A 25,047-nucleotide genomic window follows, 5' to 3' on the forward strand; every position below is an offset into this window, starting at 1 on the left:
CCAAGGGCCCCAGGGCCTCTCAGCCATGTCTGCGGGCGGGTCAGGGGACACGGAGCTCTTGTCCCCTGCGGCCCTGCCGACCCTCACGGCCCTGCCCCCAGGACCACATGCAGACGCAGGATAGTAACGTCCAGTACAGCCGCTGGGAGCCGGGCAGCCAAGCCGGGGTCAGCATGGACGCCGAGCCCGGCACCGGGAGTGCCTCCAGCTGGCGAGGGTGAGGACCCCGGGGCCAGCACGCCCTGTCCCCCACCCCGCCCATGTCCTTCCTCCTCCCCAGTTCCAGATCCGGACACCCACCTGCCTCCCGGGGCTGACCCTCTCCCCCCTCCCCGCCAGGCTCCTCCGTGCTGCTGGGGCCCCGCCGGGGGCTTCCCGGGGCATCTCTGGGAGGCTGCGAGTGGCCATGAAGGTGCTGGGCGCGCTGGGCCTGGCCTGGGCCATCTTCATCCTGGGCTACGTCATCGGCTACTACGTGCACAAATGCAAGTGACCCCGCCCGAGGGCTCATTAAACCCCAGCAGTGACGCTGCCACCTGTGTCCAGTGGGCGCCGGATGGAAGGACAGATGGGGCTGTCCTCAGGGTAACCGTGGCCAGCTCTGTCCGTCTCACCTGGCCGAGTCCTGCCCTCTGTCCACTCCGGCATGACGACCCCGTGGCCTCATGCTAGGTCTAGGTATCTCGTAGGACACGGGGACCACACTGTTCCGGCCACAGAAGCCAGAGCTGAGTCCCCGAGGTTCGGGCCCCCCCCCCTCACTTGAGGCTTGACCAAGTCATGAGGGGCATAGCCCAGAAGCCCCCCAAGCTGTCTGAGGGGGTGGACGTCAGAGAGGCCAGCAGGACCCCAGGTTATGGTGCCTGTCCTAGGCTGGACACCTGGGGGCGTAGGCACAGCAGAGCAGAGGTGGCAGGGACTCAGCCGGGGCCGCTGCCCCAAGGACCCTCGGCCAGCCATGCGGATTGGGGGGGACAGCAGGTGTTCCCAGGGCTTGTGCGGCCCCAGTCGCAGAATGGGGGCCTGTGGGTGAGGCCAGCAGCAGGGAGGACAGCTGGACACTGTCCCCGAGCAGCCTGCAGGCTCCGTCCGCTACTCTGCTAGAGGCCGAGGGTGCGACCTGGGGCCCTGGGGCTGGGCCGCAGAGGCCGCCCCAGATGGTGGCAGGGTCCACTGCGGAGGCCATGGCACTGGCTCCAGACTCCAGGACGTGGGAGGGGTAGACTTGGGGACAGGGTGGCCCGGGGACCACAGGAGGCTGTAGGGCGGCTGATGGCCCTCAGCGTCCCTAGACTGGCTGGACCAACCTCAGCCGGGGGCAGAAGGGGCCCCCTGGAGCTCCTGGTGGAAGAGGGTGGAAGGGCGCAGACTGTGCTCCTCGCTGCGGGCGCTTTCAGTGGGGTGGACAGATGGACACCAGCGCGTGCACTACTGGCCCCACGCCTCCGCCAGCGCCCCCAAGGGATGGTGACTCCCCGACTCCAGCCGGCCTCTACCTCTCCAGGGTCCCTCAGTACCACCCACGGCACCCGGCCACCTGCGGTGTAGACAGACAGGTGGCCGTGCCCAGAGGGGGCCACCCTCTGACGGACGCAGGGTCCGACGTCCCGTTGGTGCTCGGTCCCACGCTTTGGCGTCTGCCCAGAGCACCAGAAGCAAACTGAAGGAAAGGATGCGCCAGCACGAGGTCGGGTTAGAAACTGTAATCAAAGGCCGTTTCCCACCGCTGTCCAGTTCTCGGCCGGGGTGGCTGGGGGGCTGGAGGGGCCACCTTGTGGGGACGCCATTGCCCGCTTGCGCCTGTCTGCTGAGACCTCAGCGGCTCAGCGCTTGCCACGCTGGGAGTCGTCTGTGGGGCGTCTGGGATCCAGGAGACCCAGGAGGACGCGGATGCCACCACCCAGGTGACCCAGGCACACAATGACACGGCGTCCCTTAGCAGCGTCGACTGGGAGCTTGGGCCCACACACAGGGCGGCCCCGGGGCGCGTGGCCGCACTCAGCGGAGCACTGTGACGTGGGCGGCCCCCAGGTCCAGGTCTGTCTTGGAGGGGTACACCACCTTCAGCTGGCCCTCCGTGTCCACCACGCGGACCTGCTCCACCACCAGTGGACCCTCCCCGTCGCTTTCGGCACGGGGACTCGAGCTGGGCTGTGCAGGGGCGGGAGCGACCTCGGGCTCCGTGTCCGACAGGGGCCCGTCCTCTCTACCGGACACGGCGGACTTGTTGAGTTCTGCCATTTTCTGTGTGTGGAAGGAAAACATTCCTTACTGGGGGCAAGGCCGGAGTGGGCCCGGGGCCGGGGCCGGCACTCACCAGGATGAGCGCGTCCATGATGTCCTTGCAGATCTGCAGGCTCGTGGCACTGGTCACCTCCAGGAACAGGGCGCAGGTGGTCTTCTTGATCTGGGGGAGGAAGGACGGTGAGCGAGGGCGGGCTGTGCCAGGGGTGGGCGCTGGGGCCGGCAGGGCGCACCTTGGTCTTCTCGCTGTTGGTGATGGGTGGGAAGGAGATGACCTGGCCGTCAGCGTCCACCAGGCAGGGGTAATTCTCCTTCCCGTCCAGCAGGTGCAAGTACCTGGGGGAGGGCGTAGGTCAGACAGTGCCCGCTCGTGGTGCTTCCGGCCGGACACTCCTGCGGGCTCCACGCGAGGGACGGCCCGGCCGCCTGGCACCTGCTCTCTGACCTGCGGTGACCCGTCCCTCCCGGGCGCTGCCGCCCAGTCACCTGTGCAGGCCCGACACGTTCTGCCGCTTCTTCTGCTTCCGGTGCTCCTCGGCCTCCAGGAGCAGCTGCCGCACCAGCTCCTGAGCCTTCACTTCTTTGCGCCCCAGGGGGATGATCTGGGCGGCAGAGACGGTGGAGTTGGCCTGGGCCACCGGACGCGGACGCCTGGGGGTCCCCGCTGTGGCCACGGCCCGTACCTTGAGGTCCTCGGGTGGCCGCGCGGTGTAGAGCAGCGGCCCGCGCACGGCCTGCAGGTCGTGGGTGGCGATGGTGGCCGCCGTGCGCTTCTCACACAGCTCCTCGTGCAGCTTCGTCTGCGCACAGGGCGGGTCAGCACCAAGCAGGCCGCAGGGGACGGTCCCCTCTCGGGCGCAATGTCAAGTCTATCCCCTCCCCAGCCCGGCACTCCCGACAGGGTGAGAAAGTTCAGGGGGGTGGGAGCGGGGCACAGGGGCCGGCCAGACGGACACTGGCTCTCCAGGGGCCTCTCCTGACCAAGGAGCATCTTCGGGAGGGGGGGAGCCCTGCGCCTGCCAGGTGGGCGGCCTACGGAGGGGACAGCTGGGGCGCACCCGGCACCCCGTGGGCCTGCCAGCCCCAAGCCCGCACCTACCTGCAGGGCGAGGAAGCGCTTCAGCGAGTTCCCGGGACTCAAGTCCATGCCCCTGACCACAGCCCCCACGATGTAGGGCCGGACGTCCCTGACCTCGGGGCTGACCCTGACGGTCAGTGGGGCGGGGTTCTCGGCGGCAGGCAGCACCCGCAGGACCAAGCGGCAGGCCTCGTCCACCGGGGCTGCCTCGCCGCCCTCCCGCGGCCGCCGCTCCTTCTTCTTCTTGCGACCATCGTCCTTCTCCCGGCCGCGCGCGCCCCGGCCCCCCGCGCGCAGGTAGTCCAGGATGGACTTGGTCTGGCAGCCGCCCACCATCTTCTCCAGCCGCCGGTCCCGCAGCTGGTTGCCCCGCAGGTTGATCTCCTTGAGCTTGGGGCAGTCGGCCAGCTCGGCGGGGACCTCGCTCAGCTGGTTGTTGGAGAGGTCCAGCGTCTGCGGACAGTGGACACCAGACCCCGGTCACCTCCCAAGGCTCTGCAGCCCCCCAGCCCCGTCTGAGGAGGGGGAAGATCCCTGTGGAGCGGAGACTGGGGTGTGGGGAACCTCTGCAGAAGGAAACGGCCGCGCCCGGTGGGTCCAGGAACCAGAAGGAGCAAAGTGCTGAAGGAACCATGCAGGGACAGCGGCCAGGGCTGGGGTGCAGCTGTGGGGGGGCCAGATCTGTGCCTGTCCCCGCGCTGGACAGAATCAGGCCATGTCACCCAGGCCCCTGCGTGGCATCCCTTTGTTTGGGGACACAGCGTGTGGCTCCTGCACATCTGGGTGGGCAGGGCTCGCCAGAACCAAGCCCTGCGCCAGACATGCCCTAAGAGGGATGGCCGTGGGGCAGCTGCGGGCCAGTGAGTGCAGTGGGCGGGCCGTCTGGTGGAGCAGCTGCGGCCCAGTGGGGAGCAGCAGGGGGGTGCCACACCCATCAGCGCCAGGGGAGCGCCCCAGGAGGCTGGGGTAGTGCTGGTGGGGGATGCGGTGGAGGCGACGGCCAGGAGGGGCCACACCCCTCTGCCCAGGTCAGAGGCTGCAGGGAGGGGCCACCCCCCATCTCGGCCCGGCGCTGGGCCCTAAGCGGGCGGGGGTGGACCGTGCCAACGCCTGGTCCTTCCCGAGACCAGAAGGGGGCGGGGGCGCCCGCTCACCTTGAGCGCGACCAGGTGGGCGATGTCGGGGCTGAGCTCGCACAGGCAGTTGTCGGCCGCCGCCAGCTCGCTGAGCAGGGGCAGCGCGCCGGGGAGGAAGAGGGCGGCGGGGAAGGCCCGCAGCTGGTTGCCCGTGAGGTTGAGGCTCTGCAGGCGCGGCGCGCAGCGGGCCAGGTCGGCGGGCAGCTCGCGCAGCCGGTTGCCGCTGAGGTTGAGGCTCTGCAGCTGCGGGAGCCCCGGCGGCTCGGCCGGCCCCAGCCCCTGGCCCGGCGGCAGCGCCTCCAGCGCGTTCCCCGACAGGTCGAGCACGCGCAGCGCGGGCAGCGGCCCGAGCTGGGGGCAGAGGCCCGGGCCGAGCGCGTTGCGCCGCAGCACCAGGCTGTGCAGCTGCGGGAGGCCCTGCGCCAGCCCCGGGCCCGGCTCGCGCAGGCAGCCGCAGCCGCTCACCTCCAGGTAGTGCAGCAGCGGCAGCGTGAAGAGCCGCGGCGGCAGCCGCCCGCCCGCCGCGCGCACGCGCGCCTCCAGCCCCGGCCCGGTCAGCAGCAGCTCGCGCCGCCGCTCGCGCTCGGCCAGCTCCAGCTCGGGCCAGGCCTCCGGCGCCGCCGCCGCCGCCATCGCGCCGCCGCCCCCGCCGCCGCCGCCGCCGCCGCCGCCGCGCAGCGCTTCCGGGGCACGGCGCGGCCCTTCCGGTCGGGGGCGCCGGGGCGGCCCGAGCGGGGGCTAGAGCGCCGCCGCGCGGGCCCCGGGGACGCGCGCCCTCTGCCGGCGGGCTCTGGAAGTGCCGCCCCGGAGGCCCGAGGGCGCGTTTTGCTCCGCGGCGCCGGGCGCCACTCAGTGGCCACCGCAGAGGCGTGTGTCCCCCGGGACGCCTGCACCGGGAGGCCGCCGGGCCCACGGAGCACGAAGCAAGTCTTCAGCCGACATTTGGCCCGTGACCTCCCTTGCGCCGGCCCGCACGGCCGCAGAGAGGAGCCTGGGCATCCCTTCCCGTCTGGCGGAAGCGCCGCCCGTTGCCCTGGGAGACGCCTCGGCAGCGCTTGGTCCCCAGAAGCATCGCTGCGAACTTCCTGCGACCTGCGGCCGCGCGTCGGGCCCGGCCAGGCTCTGAGCAGTACTTGCTCCTAGAAGCCAAATGCGCCTCCTCGGCACCAGGCTTTGTTGGGGCCCCCTGTCTGTTGGGCATTCCCTGGGGTCAGTAGCGCTCAGGACAGGGCCAGCAACGGCCCACTGGCCCCAGGGTCAGGAGCAGCCCCCGGGGAACTGCTGCTGGGGCTGCATCTCGTGGAGCCCCGACGCTCCCTCGGCGCGTCTGTGCCACCGCGGGGGACCATGGATTCCCCCTGCAGGGCAGGTGGTGCCCGCGGGACTGGGCCGGGCAGACCGATGCTACCCCTCCCCACTGAGGGCGGCAGAGCCGGCGCCCCGCGTCCTCCCCACCCGAGTGGGGCAGCCTCCCTTTTCCGGTATCAGCCACTGGGTCCTGACTGCACAAATGAAACAGGTGTGGGAGGGCAGACAGCTTGTTTCTGCCCGTTTCCCCAGTGACAGGCCCCGCATAGTGGCCCTAGGCCCTTCTGTCCAGACCAAGGGGCAGGGCCCTGGTGGGGGACTGTGTGAGTCCTGCCACTTCCCCACCAAGGGTGGGTGTCCAAGGGGTCAGCCAGCACCACAGCCACTCCCCCCCACCCCCCATCCCCCGAGTGCATCCCTCCCTGTCCCTGGAACTTCTTCCCTTCCTTCCTTGGCTGTTAATTTGGGCAAGGGACCCACAGCTTCTTATGGTCTTGAAATAAAAGACAAACATCCAGTGATACTTTTATTACACTGATGTCAGGGAATGAACAGCCCCTGAGCTCTAAAACAACAAAAATATATTGGCTATTTTGTAATCCTGTACCTGAAATAAAGACAAATAGAAAACTAGGTTAAAACACTAAAAACTTGCAAACTTTCATCAAAAGTGTTTACATTTGTACTCTAACACGGTATTTATAGCTACAGTTCTTGTTAGATCTAGTAAGTGCATTCTGAAATATGGTAAAAGAAACAAATATTAACTATTCACAACACGAATGAAAATGCAGTAAGCCATCACGGTTGCAAACGCAGACATCTGCTTCCAGACAGCGGAGGTGCTTTAAACTGTCAGTTACCCTGGTTCCTTACGCCTTCACTGAAGCTTTTAAGGCTGCTGGTCACAGCCAGGAGACATCCCTAGGGAAGTGCACGATTTTCTCATAACCCTCGAGCCTAAGATTTTAAAAAGTATCTGGTGCTGCCAACTGCTAAAAAGTGGAATATTCTAACCAATTTAGGTTATGAGGAGAGAACCATCATGCCATTGCCTGGAGGGCGGAGAATGGTTCTCAGGGCGCCTTCTCCCATCCGCGGGAGAGCGTCTGCGCTGGTTTGGCCGGACGCAGTGGTCATCCTCTCCGGAAACCCGGGGCCACCCCGGCTGCCCGCCTGGCCAGGACCGGCTTTACGGTGCAGGGGCAGTGGCTAGCAGGTGACGCTGCGGCCACACCCCAAGGCCCCATCCCGTTCTCGGCCACCAGAGGCTCAGTCTGCCTCCACATGGCCCTTCCACCTGGTGCCCGTGCCAGCAGCCCCCAGCCCCACTCTGCACCTTCCCATGGTCTCTGGTTTGCTTCCACGGATAGGGGATGCTGGGGGTGCACGGGGCAGAGCCGCGTGGGCAGGGCCGGGCGGGGTGGACACAGACGCGGAGCAGGGGAGCAGGTGAAGGTCTGCGTGGAGTTTATTTCTGATCTCATGGGTGGAGCCCACGGCCACGGTGAGCCGGGGCACAGGCTGCGGGGCGCAGGGGTGCAGCTGGGGGTGGTCTGGGCGCCCCTGTGCTGGGTGGAGAAGGCGGGGGTGACACGGGGGCACATCCTGGGGCATGGGGCGGGCAGTGCAGGGCTCCCAGGACGCCCAGCTCTGGCGGAAGGTGCTCCGGTCACGCTGTCACCGCTTCAGGTAGGTCCGGCTGGAGTTCTTGCTCAGGCCTCCCTTCGGGGTGGGGATCTTGCTGCCCACCTTCGAGCCTGTGCTCACCGCTTTGATCCCTCCCGGGCCTTTGCCTGTGGAGACACGCGTCACACGGCAGTTGCGGCCCTGGAGACCCGGGGGCACCTGGGGGTGGGCAGGCTCTCGGGTCAGCCTACGTGGGGGGATAGTGGCGTGGGGGCCCCCAGGACGGCCCGAGGCAGCGTCTGTGCCCACCATGGTGCCCGCAGACCACCCCCCGCACCCTACTTTCCGTTCTCCAAGCACCTCAGGGGCGAGTCTGGGGATTCCCCGTAGGGCCTCTGAGCCTGACCAAAGGGACTGGACAGAAAACCTTGTCTGCAGAGGCCTCGGCCAGTGGTGCTTACTTGGGGGCAGGGCGGGTCCCCTGGGTGCCACGTGTGTCCTGCGCAGGTTCCTAGTGCAGCCGCCAGGACCCATCAGGTGAGCCCTCCACGCCTGCAAGGTGATGGCACCGTCGGGGGGGCACCACGGAACAGCCACGGCCTCCCCTGGCTCCCAGGAACAGGGAGGACATGGGTCCCAGCAGGGGGGGCGAGCCGAGCCTGGGCCCGTGCCACCAAGGCCACGTGCACTCGGCACAGAGGCCCCCACGGCACCGGGCAGCCCCCCGCATCCCGGGCGCGGGCGGGGACGGGGTGCCTCACCTCCTCCCCAGGAGTGAAGTTCTCATGGCACAGTGGGCAGCGGCTCGCCAGCTTCTCCGGTTTGGCAGCTGGAAGGGTTTGATTAGTCAGTCCCAGAGCCTGGCAGCACCATGGGCAGAAAAGGGGGCCCTGGGCAGCACTTGGGCCCTGGGGCGTCTGGGCATACTGGGGCGTCTGGGCAGGGTTGGAAGGTCTGGGCGGCAGGGCCGAGGTTGGGCAGCAGGGGTAGATGTGGGTGGCAGGGTAGAGGGGCAGCAGGACAGGGCTGGGTGTGGGTGGTAGGGATCAGCTGTGGGTGGCAACGGTGCAGTATGGTTGCAGGGACTGGTGTGGGCAGCAGGGGTGAGGTGTGATGGTACGGCAGGGGCAGGTGTGGGTAGCAGGGTGAGGCAAGGCAGCAGGGCAGGGAAGTGGGCAGCAGGGGTGAGGCGTGGCAGCAAGGGGAAATGTGGGTAGCAGCGGTGAGGCGCCGCGGCAGGAGCAGGTGTGGGTGGCAGGGTGAGGTGTGGGTAGCAGGGGTGGGGCGTGGCGCCGGGGGCAGGTGGCAGGGGTGAGGCGTGGCGGCAGGGCGGCCCGACCCCACTCACGCTCGCACTCCTTTGTCTTTATGTGTCCCGGAAGGTCCTGCTTTAAGATGGCCTCTCCGCAGCGGTAGCACTTCCCAAACTCATCTTTCTTGTCACACTCCGTCAGCAGGTGCTCGGTCAAACTGGCGATTTCAACCACCTGGTGCCGAGAGAGGGAGGGAGATGGGGGTCAAGGGGGGTCCTAATGGTGTTTCCTGAGGCCTTGTCTGGGGTCCTCAGCACTAAGGGGGAGTTCGGGGCCCCGGCTGAGAGAGTTTGGGGGGCCCGGCTGCACCCCCACACCCCGAGGCTGAGGCCGGTGTGTCCTGTGGGCAGGTGAGGGGTGGCGCGAGCTGCTCTCCCTGCACTTCCCTCTGGCTTCGGGGGCCCGGTCGGCAGGCACAGGGCCCCAACCCCTCCAGCACTGGCAGGACGCACCGGCGTCAGGAGTGTGGCCCGCATGCCGGACACTGGACACAGGCAGCGGTCACGTGATGTCACCCCCAAACAGGGGTCTCCGAGCGTCCTGCCGAGGGGCTGCACCGGGAGGTCCTGAGGGGGCCCAAGGCGCCACCGGGCCAAGCTGGAGCTTGCCGGCGTCCACCTGCCCGTGTGCTGCGTGCCGGGCGCTGAGCGGGGCACGAGCCGGGCCGGGCCCATCAGGCTCCGGAGGGGGGCTGGCACCCGGGACATGGGGAGACAGACGGTACAGGCTGTGCGGGGGACTGTCCGGCGCGGCTGACCTGCTGGCAGTGGGCGCAGCGCGTGAGCATGAGGCAGTACTTCCAGTAGTGCAGGTCCAGGCCCTCCTCGGTGAAGGCGTCGTCGCGCTCCCCGCAGAAGATGCACAGCCTGCAGGGCAGAGAGGCGGTGAGGGCGCCGAGCGGCCGGACAGGAAGGGCGGGGCGCAACGGCCCGAGGCTGCGCCAAAGCAGGGCCGAGCCGCGTCCAGGGCGCTGAACTCGGGTCCATTTCCTCTCGGTGTGGCCGCTGGTTTGGGCCTGGGTCCCCCCAAGGCCAGTGCTCACGCCTCCCGTGGTGCTGGAAACGCCCGCCCGCGCCCCGCACGAGCACCGCGGGCCTGGGGACCCTCCCACGGGCAAAGCCCCCACCGGGCCCGAGCAGCGGCACTCACTTATCCAGGAAGTGATTATCCGGTGTTCCCGGGGCGTCGGGGGCGGCCACTTTCCTCCCTTGGGCGTCTAAAGCGTCAGAACACAGAAGACCCACGACGTGGAGACCAGCCCCGGGCTGTGTCGGGGTCAGCGGGGCTGGGCCTGACTCCCGAGCACACCTCATGGGCTCCCCCTTCCCATCTTTCGGTTTCCGGGTGGGGGTGGTGGGGCCACACCTGGTGGTCTCAGGGCCGACACCCGGCTCTGAGCAACGGTCACTCGTGGGAGGACTCAGGGGACCGGAGTGGAGCCAGGGAGCCAGCCTGGGCCAGCCACATGCGAGGCCAGCACGCTGCCGCTAGCTCTGGCTCTACGCAGTCTAGGTGAGGCTGCGGGAACTGGGGCTCCCTCCTCGGGCCACAGGGAGCCACCCCCACACCCGTTCCCGAGGCAGCACCAACGCACCCGGGGCAGGTCAGGCAGCAGCGGGCAGTGCCCCGCGCATGCTCACGTACCTGCGGGCTGGGCCTTGGCCATGTCATTCTCTCGGTCCTACAGAGACACAGGGAGAGCAGGGGTGAGGCCGAGAGAGGCCCGAGTGAGAGACACAGGGAGAGCAGGGGTGAGGCCCAGAGAGGCCCGGGTGACAGACGCCGCAGGGAGAGCAGGGGTGAGGCCCAGAGAGGCCCGGGTGAGAGACGCTGCGGGGAGAGCAGGGGTGAGGCCCAGAGAGGCCTGGGTGAGTGCCATCCACAGGAGACGGGTGAAGGACTATGTCCCGGAAGAATCTCCCCCAGCCGGCCTCAGGGTCCCCCGTGCCCGTGGACACAGCCTCACACACCCTGAAGCAGCGTCCGCCGCGGGGCCGGGCTCTCTCCGCCCCTGCCTGACGCAGCTGTGGGAACCGGCCCTGCCGCCTCTCCTTCAGGGCCCCCCGTCCGAGGCCCCTCAGAGCCCTGGTGTGTGTTTAGGATTCCGGCCACAGCCGGCCCTGCGCAGGGCTGACTCCCGCCTCTGTGCTCAGCCAGCACTCCCGCGGTGCTCGGGGACCACACGGGGGCCGGCGATGGGACGCAGGTGAGCTGCGTGCCCTCAGAAGCCTGCTCAGCCGTGACCGTGGGGGCCCAGCGCCAGTGCGTGCGCGGAGTGCCGGCACGCGCTCACCTGGGCCTCGGCCTCGAGCTCCCTCAGGGCCGCCAGCTGCCCCTGCAGGACTCGGATCTCCTCTTTCTTTCGCTTCTCTGCCTCCTCCGTGGCTGCCTTTCTCTGTGCCTGGTAGGGAAACGGTTTCTCCGTTAGGAGGCTCTTCGGGCAGCCTGGGCCACCGCAGACCGTCTGACACGCCAGCCTCGGCCGCAGCAGCAGCGCCGCTCACCAGGCTCACGGAAAGGTCGCTGCCGGGTCCTGGGCCGGGACGACGCCTGTCACAGAGGGGACACGAGGCTTGCAGGCAGAGCGGGGACCCCGCTGGGGGCGCAGGGGCCCGCCCGCCCCAGGGCGCTCACCCTGAGCTCGGCGTCGGTGGGCCGGCCGTCGATCCTCGCGAAGCCCTCGAAGATGGTTCTGTAGAGCACGTTCTTGCGAGTGGCGGCGTCGTCGGGGGGCATGTGCTCCAGGACCACGGGCCGGTGCTGCCTGTACAAGTCCAGGATGACCTGAACCGCCGTCTCCCGGACCTCGTACACGCGGTGCTCCAGGGCGCTCACGGTGAACTGCAGAGACAGCACGAGGGTCCGCGACTCAGCCCATGTGGCGCCGCGCTACCACCCGAAAGCCAAGCAGCCTCAGGGCGCAGACCCCACACGGCTCAGCTCGCGAGATGCCCGGGACGGCGGGGGCCGTGTCACCCGGCACGGCCCTGCTGGCAGAGGGGGACCGTGTGGCCAGGCCCCGGAGCCCAGGGGCAGGAGAGGAAGCAGGTGACAACGGTGTCACCCGCTCAGGGAGTGACGGGAGCAGAGGGCGCTGTGCTCGCAGGAGGGTCGCCCCGAGCTGGCTGGGCGGTGGACAGAGTCCAGCTGCGAGCAGGGGAACCTGCCTCTGGGGACGAGCTGAGGCTGCGCCAGAGGCAGCCGGGCCCCAGGGAGCACGACTGACAGATGGCAGGGGACAGATAGTGCCCTCTCCCTCAGCGCTGCGGGAGCCTGGGCAGGTCTGTGCAGACAGGGTCGGTGAGCCTGGTGGGCAGCGCCTGTGTGGCTGGGGGTCGGTGAGCCTGGTGGGCAGCGTCTGTGTGGTTGGGGGTCAGTGAGCCTGGTGGGCAGCGTCTGTGTGGTTGGGGGTCAGTGAGCCTGGTGGGCAGCGTCTGTGTGGCTGGGGGTCGGTGAGCCTGGTGGGCAGTGTCTGTGTGGCTGGGGGTCAGTGAGCCTGGTGGGCAGTGTCTGTGTGGTTGGGGGTCGGTGAGCCTGGTGGGCAGTGTCTGTGTGGCTGGGGGTCAGTGAGCCTGGTGGGCAGTGTCTGTGTGGTTGGGGGTCGGTGAGCCTGGTGGGCAGTGTCTGTGTGGCTGGGGGTCAGTGAGCCTGGTGGGCAGTGTCTGTGTGGTTGGGGGTCGGTGAGCCTGGTGGGCAGTGTCTGTGTGGCTGGGGGTCAGTGAGCCTGGTGGGCAGTGTCTGTGCGGCCGGGGTCGGTGAGCCTGGTGGGCAGCGTCTGTGTGGCTGGGGGCTGCTGCGTTCCGGCCCGCCAGCAAACCCTTCCCCTTCCTCTGAGTGTCCACTTCCATGGCACCGAGGGCGCAGAGAGCCGGCCGGAGGTACCTTCATCACGGCGTCGGGGGGGAAGCCCTCGCTCTCGGTGCCCAGGTCACGCAGCAGCCGCGCCAGCAGGCTCATCTGGCTCAGCGCCAGGTGCGGGGACGCGTTGGCCTTCAGGGGCTGCAGCAGGTACGGCGGGACGATCTGCAGAGACCTGACTTCCTTGGACAAGGCCAGTTCCTGCAGAGACCAAGGCCATGGGGTCCCCGGGGGCAGAGGGCCCGGCCAGGGGTGCTCGGCGGCCCTCGGTCTCCGTGTCCCCAGAGCCACACCCCGGCGGGCCCGCGTGCCTGTGCCCGCTCTCTGGATCTCAGTTTAGTCGTTTTTACTGGAAAATGCCAGCAGCAGCTGAGGTGGACACTCAGCTGAGAGTGAACAGAGGGGCGGCAGGACGGGCAGCCGGACCCGGGGCGAAAGTCCCGATTCTCAGCGACATGAAAGGGCAGATCAAGCCGGAAACCCATGAACGCGAGCCGTGCGCACCCGACAAACAGGAACTAGTGGAACTTAGATGTTCCTTTCCCAGGTGCTGAGCCTTTCTGCCTCCTGAGGCACTGGGGGAGGAGAGCAGGGCAGGGTGCCCAGAGCGAGAGCCCACTCATCCACTCATCCCCCGGACACAGACACACATGACGGCCTCACCTATCCCCAGCACCAGCCTAACAGGGACGTGGCAAATGGCTGCAGCTCTGAGGGGCAGGATGGAGGGTGACGGCAGAAGGCGCGCAGCCCAGCCCCCGATACCAGCCCATGGCACTGGGGCCTGAGTGAGGGCTGGGCCGGCGTCCCCGGAGGGGCAGGAGAGGCTGCTTGTCCCCACCAGGGCCCGGGCGGGGCTCCCAGGTGAGTGTGTGCCGGGGTGGGGGGGTCTGCCGTGTCGGGTGCCCAGGCCTGGCGGGGTAGCGTGGCCAGTGAGGCTGCGTGCGGCCACGGGCACTGAGTCTCTAACGGCGACTACAGGGCGGGCTCGGGGCGCGGGGGCACCACCCTTCTCTGCAGCCCGAGGGGCCGACCCCGGACATGGAGCCCCGGGAAAGTGGACGAGTCTGCAGGACGGACGCCCCCCGTCGTGTCGGCCGCAGGCACCTGGATGAAGTTGGAGGCCATGAGGCGGAGGCGGGCGGACGAGTCTCCGGTCCGGGCCAGCAGCGCAGGGATGGTCCTCTCCACGCAGTGCGCGGCCTCCGGCCTGCCCAGCCTGTGCTTGGGCACGAACTGTGTGACCAGCATCTTCAGCAGCTTCAGCGAGGCCTGGAAGACCTGGGGGCCGTGCGGGCGGCTCAGTGCGGTAGGGGGGGGGAGGCACAGCCTTGGGGCACACCAGCGGCCACACCCCGAGGCCCCCGAGCCCGAAGGCCAGAGGAGACAGTGGCCCTCGAGTCCCGGGCCAAGGAGGACCAGTGACCCCGGCTGGGTGGCGGCGCTGCGGGCCGGCACCGGGAGGGCAGAGCGGGCAGCGTCCGGACTCCGGCTGCAGGCAGGGACTCACCGGGGTAACGACGTCCCTGATGGCTCTGCGGACGAGGAAGATGGCCGCTCTCAGCGCGTTCCTGAGCTCCTCCCTGGGGGCGCCCACGGGCATCCCTGCCAGCTGCTTGGAGAGGGCCAGCAGCGCGTCCTCCCGGTATGACCACGTCCTGGAATAGGCCCCTGCCACCTGGCCCAGAGCACGAGGCCGGATGCTCAGGAGGCACCGTGCCCGCCTGTGCCCGCCCGTGCCCGCCGCCCCAGTGCGCGCCGCCCTGGGCTCCTCACCAGCGTCTCCCCCAGCACCTCGATGACCGAGCCCGCCTCGCGCCAGGCCTTCTCCGTCAGGGGCTCGGGCTCGCCCACGGGGCCGCCAGGGGCCTCGCCGACATCAGGGTCGCTCTTCTCCGAGGCCGCCTGCTGCTGGCGCGTGGTGGGCAGCGGCCGCTCATCGTAGGGCAGAGACTCGAGCTGGAAGGGACAATGCGGCCGTGGGGCTCCCCTCATGCAGGCCGGCAGCAGGGACCAACCCTGGGCTATGCCCAGGGACACGACGCCAGCGCGGGAGCAAACATGAACCCGTGGCCCTGCCACAGTGCCCAGGGGCCCTGGGCAGTGGCTGTGGTGTCTCAGCCTCCTGCGAGCCGCTGCCCGCTGGCCCACAGCGCAGGATCAGATAAGCTTCAAGGAAGTCCCTCTCGCAGACGCTGTAGCTTTCTCCTTTAAACCAGGCTCTAGGGGCTGGAGCGATAGCACAGCGGGGAGGGCGTTTGCCTTGCACGCGGCAGACCCGGGTTCGATTCCCAGCATCCCATATGGTCCCCTGAGTACTGCCAGGGGTGATTCCTGAGTGCAGAGCCAGGAGTAACCCCTGTGCATTGCCAGGTGTGACCCAAAAAACAAAACAAAAAAAACAAACAAAAAAAAACAGGCTCTACTGTTAGTCACCTTGTCTTAACCTGTAACTCTGCGTGAATTACGCCTTTCCCAGTAAAACCACAGAGTTGCTTTCTTCTCTTTGCCCTTTTGGTAAATTAAAATTACAAGAAAAAAATCGCAGTAACATTCCTTTTACAAAAGTTACGTTCTAGTTTTCTAAGTCATTCCCTAAAACTTTCTCTCTCATCAGAAAAAACGGCAACTCTCCCCAAGGGAAACACTGCAGCCTCTGGAGCCCGTCTGCGACTCTCCCAGCCCCCGAAGGCGCCCCTGCTCTCAGCCTTGACAAACGGTGTCCACCACGCGGCCTGGACACCCCCAGGCTGCCCCATGAGCTGGCCTCAGCCTCACCTGCCACCAGCTGCGCCCTCCCCGTCCACAAAGGCGCCTGGACGGCCTGCCCAGTTCCCATGTCCTCCGGAAGGGGCACGGGCCAGGCTGCAGGAGGGCAGGGGCCCAGCGGGAGGCACAGCGGGACCCTCTCGAGGCCCGTCACGGGAGATGAGTCCTGGCCCCCAGGCCTCCCCAGCAGGCCCCTTGACGGTCCGGTCTCCCGGGACAGGGCATCTGTGACCCTCTCGGGACTCCCGCAAAGCCGGGCCCCGAGGCCCGCACCATGGGGTATTGTCTCCCTGGCCAGAAGCCACCAGGGGCAGCGGACACTCTCGCCAGGTCCTGGCCCCATCTGCGACAGGAGCCCGAGACTTCCCAGCTGGTGACAGGAACTGCTGAGAAGCCGCGAGGACTGGACGCACCTGGGTAGGCAGCGGCTCCCCAAATGACACGGTCCAGGGCCTCCCTCGGGCCCCTGTGGGCACCAGGCGGCCACGCGGCTGCCACACTCAGTGCCCAGCCCCCACCAGGCGGGCCTTGTCAGAGCGAGGCAGCCACTGCCTTTCGCGTCACCGTGTGGGACAGCGGGGAGGGGCCCCTCACGCTGGACAGACAAGGGTGGGACCTCACGGAGACAGGATTGGGCCTGGCCCGTGTCCTGAGAGGGCGTGTCCTGTGAGTGCCCGTGTCCTGAGAGGGCGTGTCCTGTGAGTGCCCGTGTCCTGAGAGGGCGCGTCCTGTGAGTGCCCGTGTCCTGAGAGGGCGTGTCCCGTGAGTGCCCGTGTCCTGAGAGGGCGTGTCCCGTGTCTGTGTCCTGAGAGGGCGTGTCCTGTGAGTGCCCGTGTCCTGAGAGGGAGTGTCCCGTGTCTGTGTCCTGAGAGGGCGTGTCCCGTGTCTGTCCTGAGAGGGCGTGTCCTGTGAGTATCCGTGTCCTGAGAGGGCGTGTCCCGTGTCAGTGTCCTGAGAGGGCGTGTCCCGTGTCTGTGTCCTGAGAGGGCGTGTCCTGTGAGTGTCCGTGTCCTGAGAGGGCGTGTCCTGTGAGTGCCCGTGTCCTGAGAGGACATGTCCTGTGAATGTCTGTGTCCTGAGAGGGAGTGTCCTGTGAGTGTCCGTGTCCTGAGAGGGCGTGTCCCGTGTCTGTGTCCTGAGAGGGCGCGTCCTGTGAGTGCCCGTGTCCTGAGAGGGCGTGTCCTGTGAATGTCTGTGTCCTGAGAGGGCGTGTCCTGTGAGTGCCCGTGTCCTGAGAGGGCGCGTCCTGTGAGTGTCTGTGTCCTGAGAGTGCCCGTGCCCTGAGAGGGCGTGTCCTGTGAGTGTCCGTGTCCTGAGAGGGCGTGTCCTGAGAGGGCGTGTCCCGTGTCTGTGTCCTGAGAGGGCGTGTCCTGTGAGTGCCCGTGTCCTGAGAGGGCGTGTCCCGTGTCTGTGTCCTGAGAGGGCGTGTCCCGTGTCTGTGTCCTGAGAGGGCGTGTCCCGTGTCTGTGTCCTGAGAGGGCATGTCCTGTGAGTGCCCGTGTCCTGAGAGGGCGTGTCCCGTGTCTGTGTCCTGAGAGGGCGTGTCCCGTGTCTGTGTCCTGAGAGGGCATGTCCTGTGAGTGCCCGTGTCCTGAGAGGGCGTGTCCCGTGTCTGTGTCCTGAGAGGGCGTGTCCCGTGTCTGTGTCCTGAGAGGGCGTGTCCTGTGAGTGCCCGTGTCCTGAGAGGGAGTGTCCCGTGTCTGTGTCCTGAGAGGGCGTGTCCCGTGTCTGTGTCCTGAGAGGGCGTGTCCTGTGAGTATCCGTGTCCTGAGAGGGCGTGTCCCGTGTCTGTGTCCTGAGAGGGCGTGTCCCGTGTCTGTGTCCTGAGAGGGCGTGTCCTGTGAGTGCCCGTGTCCTGAGAGGGCGTGTTCCGTGTCTGTGTCCTGAGAGGGCATGTCCCGTGTCTGTGTCCCAAGGGCGTGTCCTGAGTGTCCTGTGAGTGTCCGTGTCCCGAGGGCGTGTCCTGCGAGTGTCCTGCATGAGTCCAGCACGGCGCCTCCTGCTCAGAGTGGGAGCTGAGGTGGACGGCCAGAAGAGACCAGGCTCCATGGACGCTGCTGGATCAAACCTACCCTGAACCCCCGAGTCCCTGACAATCCTGGTGAGAAAAGCCAGTGACCTCCCTGGTTCCCATCAGCTCTCTGCTCTCACGCGACCCCCAGTCCGGGGGCTCCATTTCATACATGCTTCCCGCCCGGGTTCCGCGGGGGCATCGCGCACCTGTGGCGGTGCGGCCCGCCCCGCTGGCAGGCAGGCCTCCAGGATGCCCTCAGCACGCCCGAGGCCAGCGGAGCCGGCACAGCTGGGTGAGTCGCTCACCTGGGTGCTGGGGCCGGGCTCTGCGGTGGGTGGCGAGCGAGTGACCGGGGCCCGCCGAGGGGCCACCTCCAGAGCGCGCGCCGGAGGCTTGTCCAGGTCTGCCGGGAGCAAGTGCCGGGGGCTGCCAGAGGGGGCGGGGGGCTGCATCTGGGGAGAGGGCGGCGAGTGCCCCAGGTCAGGCTCCAGGGACATTGCAGGGCAAAGCCCCCGCTAGAGCTGTCCTGCGTCTACAAGTGCCGCGGGGGCCCTCGGCACCAGGACGTTCCACACCCCGGGGACAGGTGAGGGGCCCGAGCACCGTCCCGCAGCCCTGCTCTGCAGACAGGGCACGAGAGCCGGAGGCCCCCGCCCTGCCTCCCCCCAACACCAGCTGGGCCCCCTCCCCATGCACCAGCTGGGCCCCCTCCCCCACCCGCCAGCCGAGCCCCCCTCCCCACGCACCAGCTCGGGGCCCGTGAGGCCGTGGCGCTGCAGCTGCGCGTACACCTGGGCACGGTACTGCTCCATCTGCTGCTTCTTCTCCTTGGCCAGGTCGTAGTCCTCCTTCTCCACGGCGCAGCGCTTCTCCACCTCGTAGCGCCCCAGCCGCTCGCCCACCTGCCGCACAGGCGCTGTCCTCAGCCTCCGGCACGGGGCCCGGGCCCGCCGGGGCCACGGGGGCCCGCCTCACCTTCTGCAGGTCCGCGATGGCCTGCTTCAGCTTCTTGGCGTAGTCGTAGCGCTCCTCGCGCACCGCGGCCCGCTTCCGCTCGTCCAGCCTGCGGATGAGCTGCGCCACCTCCGGGTCCTGGTACATGTCAAAAGCCAGGTCGTCCAGCGGAGAAATGTAGTCGGACTTCCTGGAGGAGGGGCCAAGGTTGCAGGGACTGCAGAAGTATGAGTGTCCCGGGGCCAGACTGAGCACGGAGGGGAGGACGTTTCCCTTGCACGAGGTCGACCCAGGGTCGATCCTGGGGGTCTCAGATGGTTCCCTGAGCACCCCCGGAGTGACTCCTGAGCACAGAGTCAGGAGTAAGCCCTGAGTACTGCCAGGTGAGACAATGAGATTAAGTAAGGAAGTGTGGGTGCCCGGGAGGCCGAGCAGCCGATGGCCCCACTGTGGCCTTGACTCCTGCCCGCTGCAGCTCAGGGTCACAGGCGCCTGCGTGTGTGCGCCTGTGTCCATGTGTGGACGCATGCATGCACATGTGTGTATGCTGTGTGCGTGTGCACGCGTGCCCGGGTGTGGGTGGATGAATGATGTACCCCGAGGAGCAGGCGGGCGGGGGCGAGGCCCTGAGTGTGCGGGGTGGCCGGGAGGGGCAGGTGCCGTGGAACGAGCACCCCCCACTGGGCACGGGTCATGCACCCTCTGGTCCTGTGGGACGCCAGGGCACGCTGGCAATGTCCCGGGCTGGCACCTTGCAGGGTCGCTCAGCCCGGGCAGCCCTGGGGACCTCTTCCCTGACCGGTGCCGAACAACGGCTCTCGGGCTCGGCCAGCTCCAGGGGTGGGTCGGGAGCCCCTGGCGACCCCTCTGCAGAGGGCACGGTGGGCGCGGGCGCTCTTACCCCGCGCTTGTCCCTTCCAGAGCCGGGTCCTCTGCATGGTGGCCCAGGTAGTGATCGATGAGCTTCTCTCTAGTCTTGGGGCAAAGACCATGCTGAGTGTCGCGGCGGAGAGGCCCGTGCTGAGCCCAAGGAGGGGCGTGGGCAGTGGGGACCTCCGGGCAGACCCAGTGATGCCCCCCGAGGCAGCCAGCCCCAGACTCACAATGTTGCTCTCGTCCCCGAAGTCCACAGGGTCCCCGATGATGTTGATGGCGACCAGGGCCACCTGTGGGCAAGCGGAGGCTGCGTCAGGGAAGGGGCCGGGTGTCACTCGGCTCTGTGGGCTGAAGACCCCCAGGAGGGCCCCGCGCTGGCCACGGTTACTGACACACCAGGCAGAGTGCGGCACGACGGCCCCTCGGGCACACCCGACACAGCGTTTCCGACCCGGTCCCCGCCGGGGCTGATCCCGCGGCACAGAGCCGGGAGGAAGCCCTGAGCACACCCAGGGTGACACAGAAACGAAAAACTGAAAGCAATAAAGTCACTGCCCGGGCCAGCGAGTGCAGACTTGGCGTGCAAGGAGCCCCGAGCACGGTCAGGTGTGCCAGGAACAAGCAAAAGCCCAGCACCTGTGAAACCGGAAAGTCACTCGTGATTCTAAGTGGAATCACTTTCAGAGCGCGTTTGCGAAATTTTTAAAGTACAGGATCAAACGTCTAAGCAACTTAGTGTAGTCAGGCCTGTCTGTCTGTCTGTCTGCCTGTCGGCGAGCAGGGAGGTGAGGGAGGGTTGGAGAGGCAGGAATAGGGGCCGCTGCGCGGTCAGGGAAGGGCCGTGCTATGGACACAGGTGAGGACGTGACGTCGGTGACGTGGGACTGGGGGTAGGTGAAGGAGTGAAGCTGTAGTATGTGTGTATGAGAATGTGTGCGTGTATGTGAGTGTAAGTGCATGTGCATGAGAATGTGAATGTGAGTATTGTGTATGACTGTAAATGCGACTGTGTTAGTATGAATGTGTGTCTGTATGACTGTCAGTGTGTGCATGTGTGTGAAATAACGTGACTGTGTGGGAATGTGAATGTGTGTTTGCATGTGAGAGATTGTAACTGTGTGAGTGTATTATAACAGTATGTGTGCATGTGTGACTGTGTCAGTGTGTGAGAATGTTGCTGTGAGTGTATGTGACTGTGTCAGTGGGTGTGAGTGTGATGGGGTGTGACTGTGTCAGTGTCGAGTGTGACAGGGTATGCGAGTGTGACTGTGTCAGTGGGGATGTGACAGGGTGTGTGTGTGACTGTGTCAGTTTGAGTGTGACAGGGTGTGTGAGTATGTGTGTGTGCCCTCTGAGCGCACGAGGCTGGTGACGGTGAAGCTGGCGGCGTCCACACCGTGCACGGGGACAGGTGTACTAGGGAGCAGGAGGGAGAGCGCGGAGCAGGGGAGACCCAGGCTGCCTCTCCTCAGGGGGGCCTCCCTCACGTTCCCGCCTTATATTTAGACGAGTCCAAAATAAGCCGTTACTAAAAGCATCCCCGTTTTCCCTTTTGTCTTTGAACCGTGCTAACGCCTGGGCTCTGCTGACGTAAGACCCCTTCCTGGTGCCAGCCAGCGAGACTAGACCCACGGGGAGCACTTTTTCTCATTTTTTGTTTTCTGGGCCACACACAGGGCTCAGAGCTATACTGGGTCAGTGCTCGGGGGTGACTCCCCGGGGTACTCAGTGGACCCTGTGGTGGGAGAGCCGGAAACTGGGCCTCCCGCGGAAGGGAGGGGCTGGCCTGCTTCCCGCAGAGGGCGCGGGTCTCCGTGCTGAAGCAAGACTCACCTGTGCTTTGGCAGCAGCGCTCTGGGGCCGGGAGCGGCTGCGGGCGGTTTGGCCCTTTGGAGGGTGTCGGGACAGGGGCTGCTCGTGGCCCCTGAGGTGCCACAGAGTGGGGGCACAGCCGCAAGCCGCTGGATCACCAGGACGTGTGTGTGTGTGTGTGTGCGTGTGTGTGTGCATGTGTGTGCGCATGTGTGTGTATGCATGTGAGAAACACAGGAGGCAGGGAGGCGAGGGTGACCTGGGATGTCGCACCCCCTGCATCCCCGCCCACGGTGGCCCCGGCTCTGATGACCCCCAGTCCAGCACAGCTTCTGAGGGGCCGCAGGGAGCCTGGCTCTGCTCTGGAGCTGAGGCCGGCGGGAGGGAGGCTCGCACCTGGTTGTAGATGTTGTACTTGTTGACGTGGTTCTGGTGGAAGATCAGCTTGAGGAACTGGCCCACGGCGTCCACGTACACGGACTTGAGCTCCCGCGCTCTGCAGCCTGTCTTCTCATTGTCACAGAGCGACACGTAGCTGGGGAGAGCGCCGGGCGTCAGCCTGGCTGAGGCCAAGAGCTGCCCGCAGAGCTGTGTGCCAGGGCTGAGCTCGGCCAGTGCTCAGGGCAGGCCTGCTGCCGGGACACAGGGACGCGGAGGGGACAGGGGACAGGAGACGGGGACATGGGGAGGGGGCAGGGGACAGGGAATACAGGGATGCGGGGAGGGAGCATGAGGAGGGGGTACGGGATGCGGGGACACAGGGAGGGGACAGAGGACAGGGGATGCGGGAAGAGGACAGGGGACAGAGGATACAGGGACTCGGGGAGGGGACAGGGGACAGGGGGATGTGGGGAGGGGACATGAGGAGGGCACAGGGGACGCGGGGACAGGGAGGGGACCTGGGGACCGGGAGGCCGTGGTCGCGGGCTCTGGCCTCACCCGAGCCTGCGGAAGCGCTCAGCCGGGTAGGGCGCGAAGTACTCGGGCAGACTCTCGCTGACGTAGAACTCCACCTTGCTGGCGATCATGTGCTGGTGCGCGAGCAGCTGCAGCTTGCGGATCCGGCAGCGCTCCACCATCTGCAGGACGATCTCCTGCGGGAACTGGCAGAACCTGGAAGCGAGGGCGCCGCTGGGGCCGGGCCGACTCCTGGCCCCGGGCGCCCAGGGGCCGTGTCGGCGGGCGCTGGGACCTTTGAACAGCCACAGCCGCCGAGTTCCCGGGGCGGCCGGCAGTGCGGGCCGAGGCTGCTGTGCCCGCCAGGCTCTGGGCACTCTGTGCTGCCAAGCTGGCTCGCCAGGGAGTGGCCGCGCGCTGGGCACTCAGCAGCCCCGGGTGCCACTGGGCCAAGAAAACGGGACCCCTCTGCAGAAGCCCCAGGGGACCCGCCCAGGCCCCCCACACCCGCAACTGCTGCCTCGGGGCTCCTCCGTGCCCACATTGCCCTCGGACACGCGGGCACGCAGGGCGGGCGGGGCTGCGCCCACCTCGGGGACCTCCAGCCGCTGACGGTCGGCGCGTGCACCATGAGCTCCCGGGCGCTGAAGCCGTCCTCGTGTCCAGACGAGCTGGCGACCACAAACCCGATCTTGTGGGGCATCGTGTGGCACTGCGGGCAGAGGCTCGGTGAGAGCGCAGCCGGGGGAGGGCACCGGGGGGGGGGGCTGGCCGAGGGGGCAGCAGGAGAGCAGCAGCTGGGGTGGACAGTTAGAGCCCGTCCTGCCGTGCCGGCACCCGCCTTCCAGAATCCCGACTGAATTCCCGGAGTCGCCCGCTCCGACCCACTGTGAGCTTCGACTTTCCTTACTTTTTTTGTTGAGATATAAATACAGAAGTTCTCCTGGCATCAGACAAAACCCTCCAGCAGTGTGTCACCAGAGTCACGGGGACAAAGGGAAGTGGCCTCTACATCAACCATGCATGAGGGGGACAGAGGCGGGCAGGGACAGCAGGTGGCCCTGCCACCCACGCCACAGCCATCTCCCAGGTCAGCTGCCCACGCCACTGTGGACGCGCCCAGCTCCTGAGCTGCACCCAGAGACACTGCCACAGGGCGAATGTGGGCCCCAGGGTGAAAGGCTCTTTCCGGGCTCCTGGCGGCCACGTGGAGCAGCAGACATTAGCCCTGATGGACCGGCCCTGGGTGAGACCCTGCACTGCATGGCCCCAGAGGCCCCAGCACCCTGGTCACGGGCCAGACAGTGGCTCGGGCTCTGTCCCTGGTCCCCAGGCCTTCCAGATGCACCCAAGGCCCAGTGGCTTGTGGACTCGGCCACTTTCTGGGGACGAGCGGCGGGGTGAGGAGAGGCACCATCCTAAGGGCGTACAAAGCGCCTCTGGGACGCACCGCTCTGGAGACATGTCCACGGGCTGTGCAGTGGACACTGTGTGCAGGCCCAGGCCCTCAATGAACCAGGTGCGGCACTCGCTGGCTTGCCCGTGTTGACCCGGCACGTATGCAGCCCCCCGAAACACCAGGTGTGGCCACAGCACTCACTGGACTGCTGGCCGGCTGGGCCACGTTTGCTGGACCGGATAGACACACACAGGATCGGAATGCTCCGAGGAAAGCCCCCAGGGCAACCTGGAGCCAGCGGCCAGGACCAAGGACCAGCTGGGACACAGGTGTCACCTGCCCCCACCCCGGAACCCATCTCTGGGGCCTTGGCTCGCCCTGGACTCGCACCCCCGCCGGCTCCTTGGAGATAGCCCTGAGCCGCCCCCACCATGCAGGCTGCCACCCTGTGCCCAAGCCCCACCCCCACCAGCTCAGCATGGGGCCACCTGGCGGGGGGTGGGGGGCACTGTGATGGCTACGACCACAGGTCCCCAGAGATCAGCCGCAGGCAGCCTTCACACCCCATCCTGGGCCATGCGGGCGCCGTGTGTGGTGCAGGGGACGGAGGGCTCCCGGGGTGCAGTGACGGGGTGGGAGGAGGATGCCAGGGTGCCCAGTGGGCACTGCGGGCGTAGGACTGGGCTCCTGGGGTGCTGTGGAGCGCAGGGTTGGGGTTCTGGGGTGTAATGTGGGTAGAGAATGGGGGTAACTACGGATCTGCGTGGGGCGTTGGATGGACAGTAGCGCCGGGTCCCGGCGGGGGACTGTCAGGTAGGGGGCACCTGCGTTTGGCCCGGGCAGTTGTCTTTCCCTCACTCACGCACCTCCCTCCACTCGGCCCAGAAAAGCGCCCGGGGCTCCGCAGGGGGTTTCCGCCCGAGGGTTCCCAGGGTCCTGACCCTCTCGTCCTGCGCCCGCCGCGGGGCTCCCCACCCCCACTAAGGGAACCCCGGGGACGGCGGCTGGGAACCGGGCAGGGCAGAGCCTGTGTCCCAGGGCGCCGAGCGCGCCACCCCGCCCCGCCGCGGCCTCGGGTCGCGGGGACCCCGCAGAGGCCTCTCCCGGGCTCCGTGACGCCGCGGGGCCCGCGGGGCCCGACTGTCCCGCCGCACGGCAGGGGCCTCCAGGGCGACCCCGGGACGCGCCCCGGCTCGGGTACCTGCTCGGACAGGGGCTCGGCCCGCGCCCCCGACGGCCCCCGCCGCTCCTCCGGCGGGCTTAGGTGGCGCCTCCGCCGCTGCCCCGGGCCGGCCCGCAACCCCGAGCCGCAGCGGCGGTGGCAGCGGACGAGCAGCCCGGGGCCGCCGCGCCCAGCGCCCGGGCCGCGACCGCCGCTCTCATGACAACCAGGCCCGCCGGCCGCGCCTCCGCGCCTGCGCGGGCCCGCCCCCGCCTCCGCGCCTGCGCACCAGGCGGCTCGGGCCTCCCTCTGGCCGGGGCCTTCTGGGTAATGGAACGTCTGGCGCAGGCCGCGCCTGCGCACGACGTGGAACCGCCGCTCGCTTCCCTGTGCCTTCTGGGTAATGGAGTTTCTAGGGACACAGTGGCTAGTGCACAGGGATGGGCAGTTCCTCCGCTTTCCTCTCGCCCCCCGGGGATCGGGGCTTCCGGAGAGGCGGTGGAGGCGTCTTTGCACCACAGGAGCTTGCGAGAAGTAATGTAATTTCTAGGAGGCGGAGCCTGCGCACAGGAAGAGGCTGGCCGTTTGCCCCGGGCCT

General features: G+C 67.5%; 2 protein-coding genes across 2 annotated transcripts; both read right to left on the reverse strand.

Annotated features, from left to right (window-relative positions):
- Positions 1–1,688: 1,688 nt before the first annotated feature.
- On the reverse strand, positions 1,689–5,117 carry LRRC47 (leucine rich repeat containing 47). The gene is made up of 7 exons (XM_004607208.2): positions 4,477–5,117; positions 3,344–3,775; positions 2,928–3,044; positions 2,731–2,846; positions 2,478–2,580; positions 2,318–2,407; positions 1,689–2,244 (listed from the first exon to the last, which is right to left on the reverse strand). The coding sequence occupies exons 1-7, from the start codon at positions 5,089–5,091 to the stop codon at positions 1,999–2,001; spliced, it is 1,719 nt and encodes a 572-aa protein (XP_004607265.2). The 5' UTR covers positions 5,092–5,117; the 3' UTR covers positions 1,689–1,998.
- Positions 5,118–6,279: 1,162 nt separating this feature from the next.
- On the reverse strand, positions 6,280–24,700 carry CEP104 (centrosomal protein 104). Its single transcript, XM_055137774.1, has 22 exons — positions 24,489–24,700; positions 22,479–22,600; positions 21,931–22,104; positions 21,388–21,526; positions 19,407–19,469; positions 19,205–19,278; positions 18,325–18,493; positions 18,096–18,251; positions 17,655–17,801; positions 14,343–14,525; positions 14,077–14,244; positions 13,674–13,847; positions 12,591–12,767; positions 11,343–11,549; positions 11,002–11,109; positions 10,353–10,389; positions 9,858–9,924; positions 9,466–9,574; positions 8,744–8,882; positions 8,157–8,224; positions 7,857–7,947; positions 6,280–7,562 (listed from the first exon to the last, which is right to left on the reverse strand). Exons 2-22 carry the CDS (start codon positions 22,589–22,591, stop codon positions 7,447–7,449), a joined length of 2,679 nt encoding a protein of 892 aa, XP_054993749.1. The 5' UTR covers positions 22,592–22,600; positions 24,489–24,700; the 3' UTR covers positions 6,280–7,446.
- Between the last annotated feature and the right edge of the window lie 347 nt (positions 24,701–25,047).

Source organism: Sorex araneus, chromosome 5 (genome assembly GCF_027595985.1).
Source record: "Sorex araneus isolate mSorAra2 chromosome 5, mSorAra2.pri, whole genome shotgun sequence".
Classification (NCBI taxonomy): Eukaryota; Metazoa; Chordata; class Mammalia; order Eulipotyphla; family Soricidae; genus Sorex; species Sorex araneus.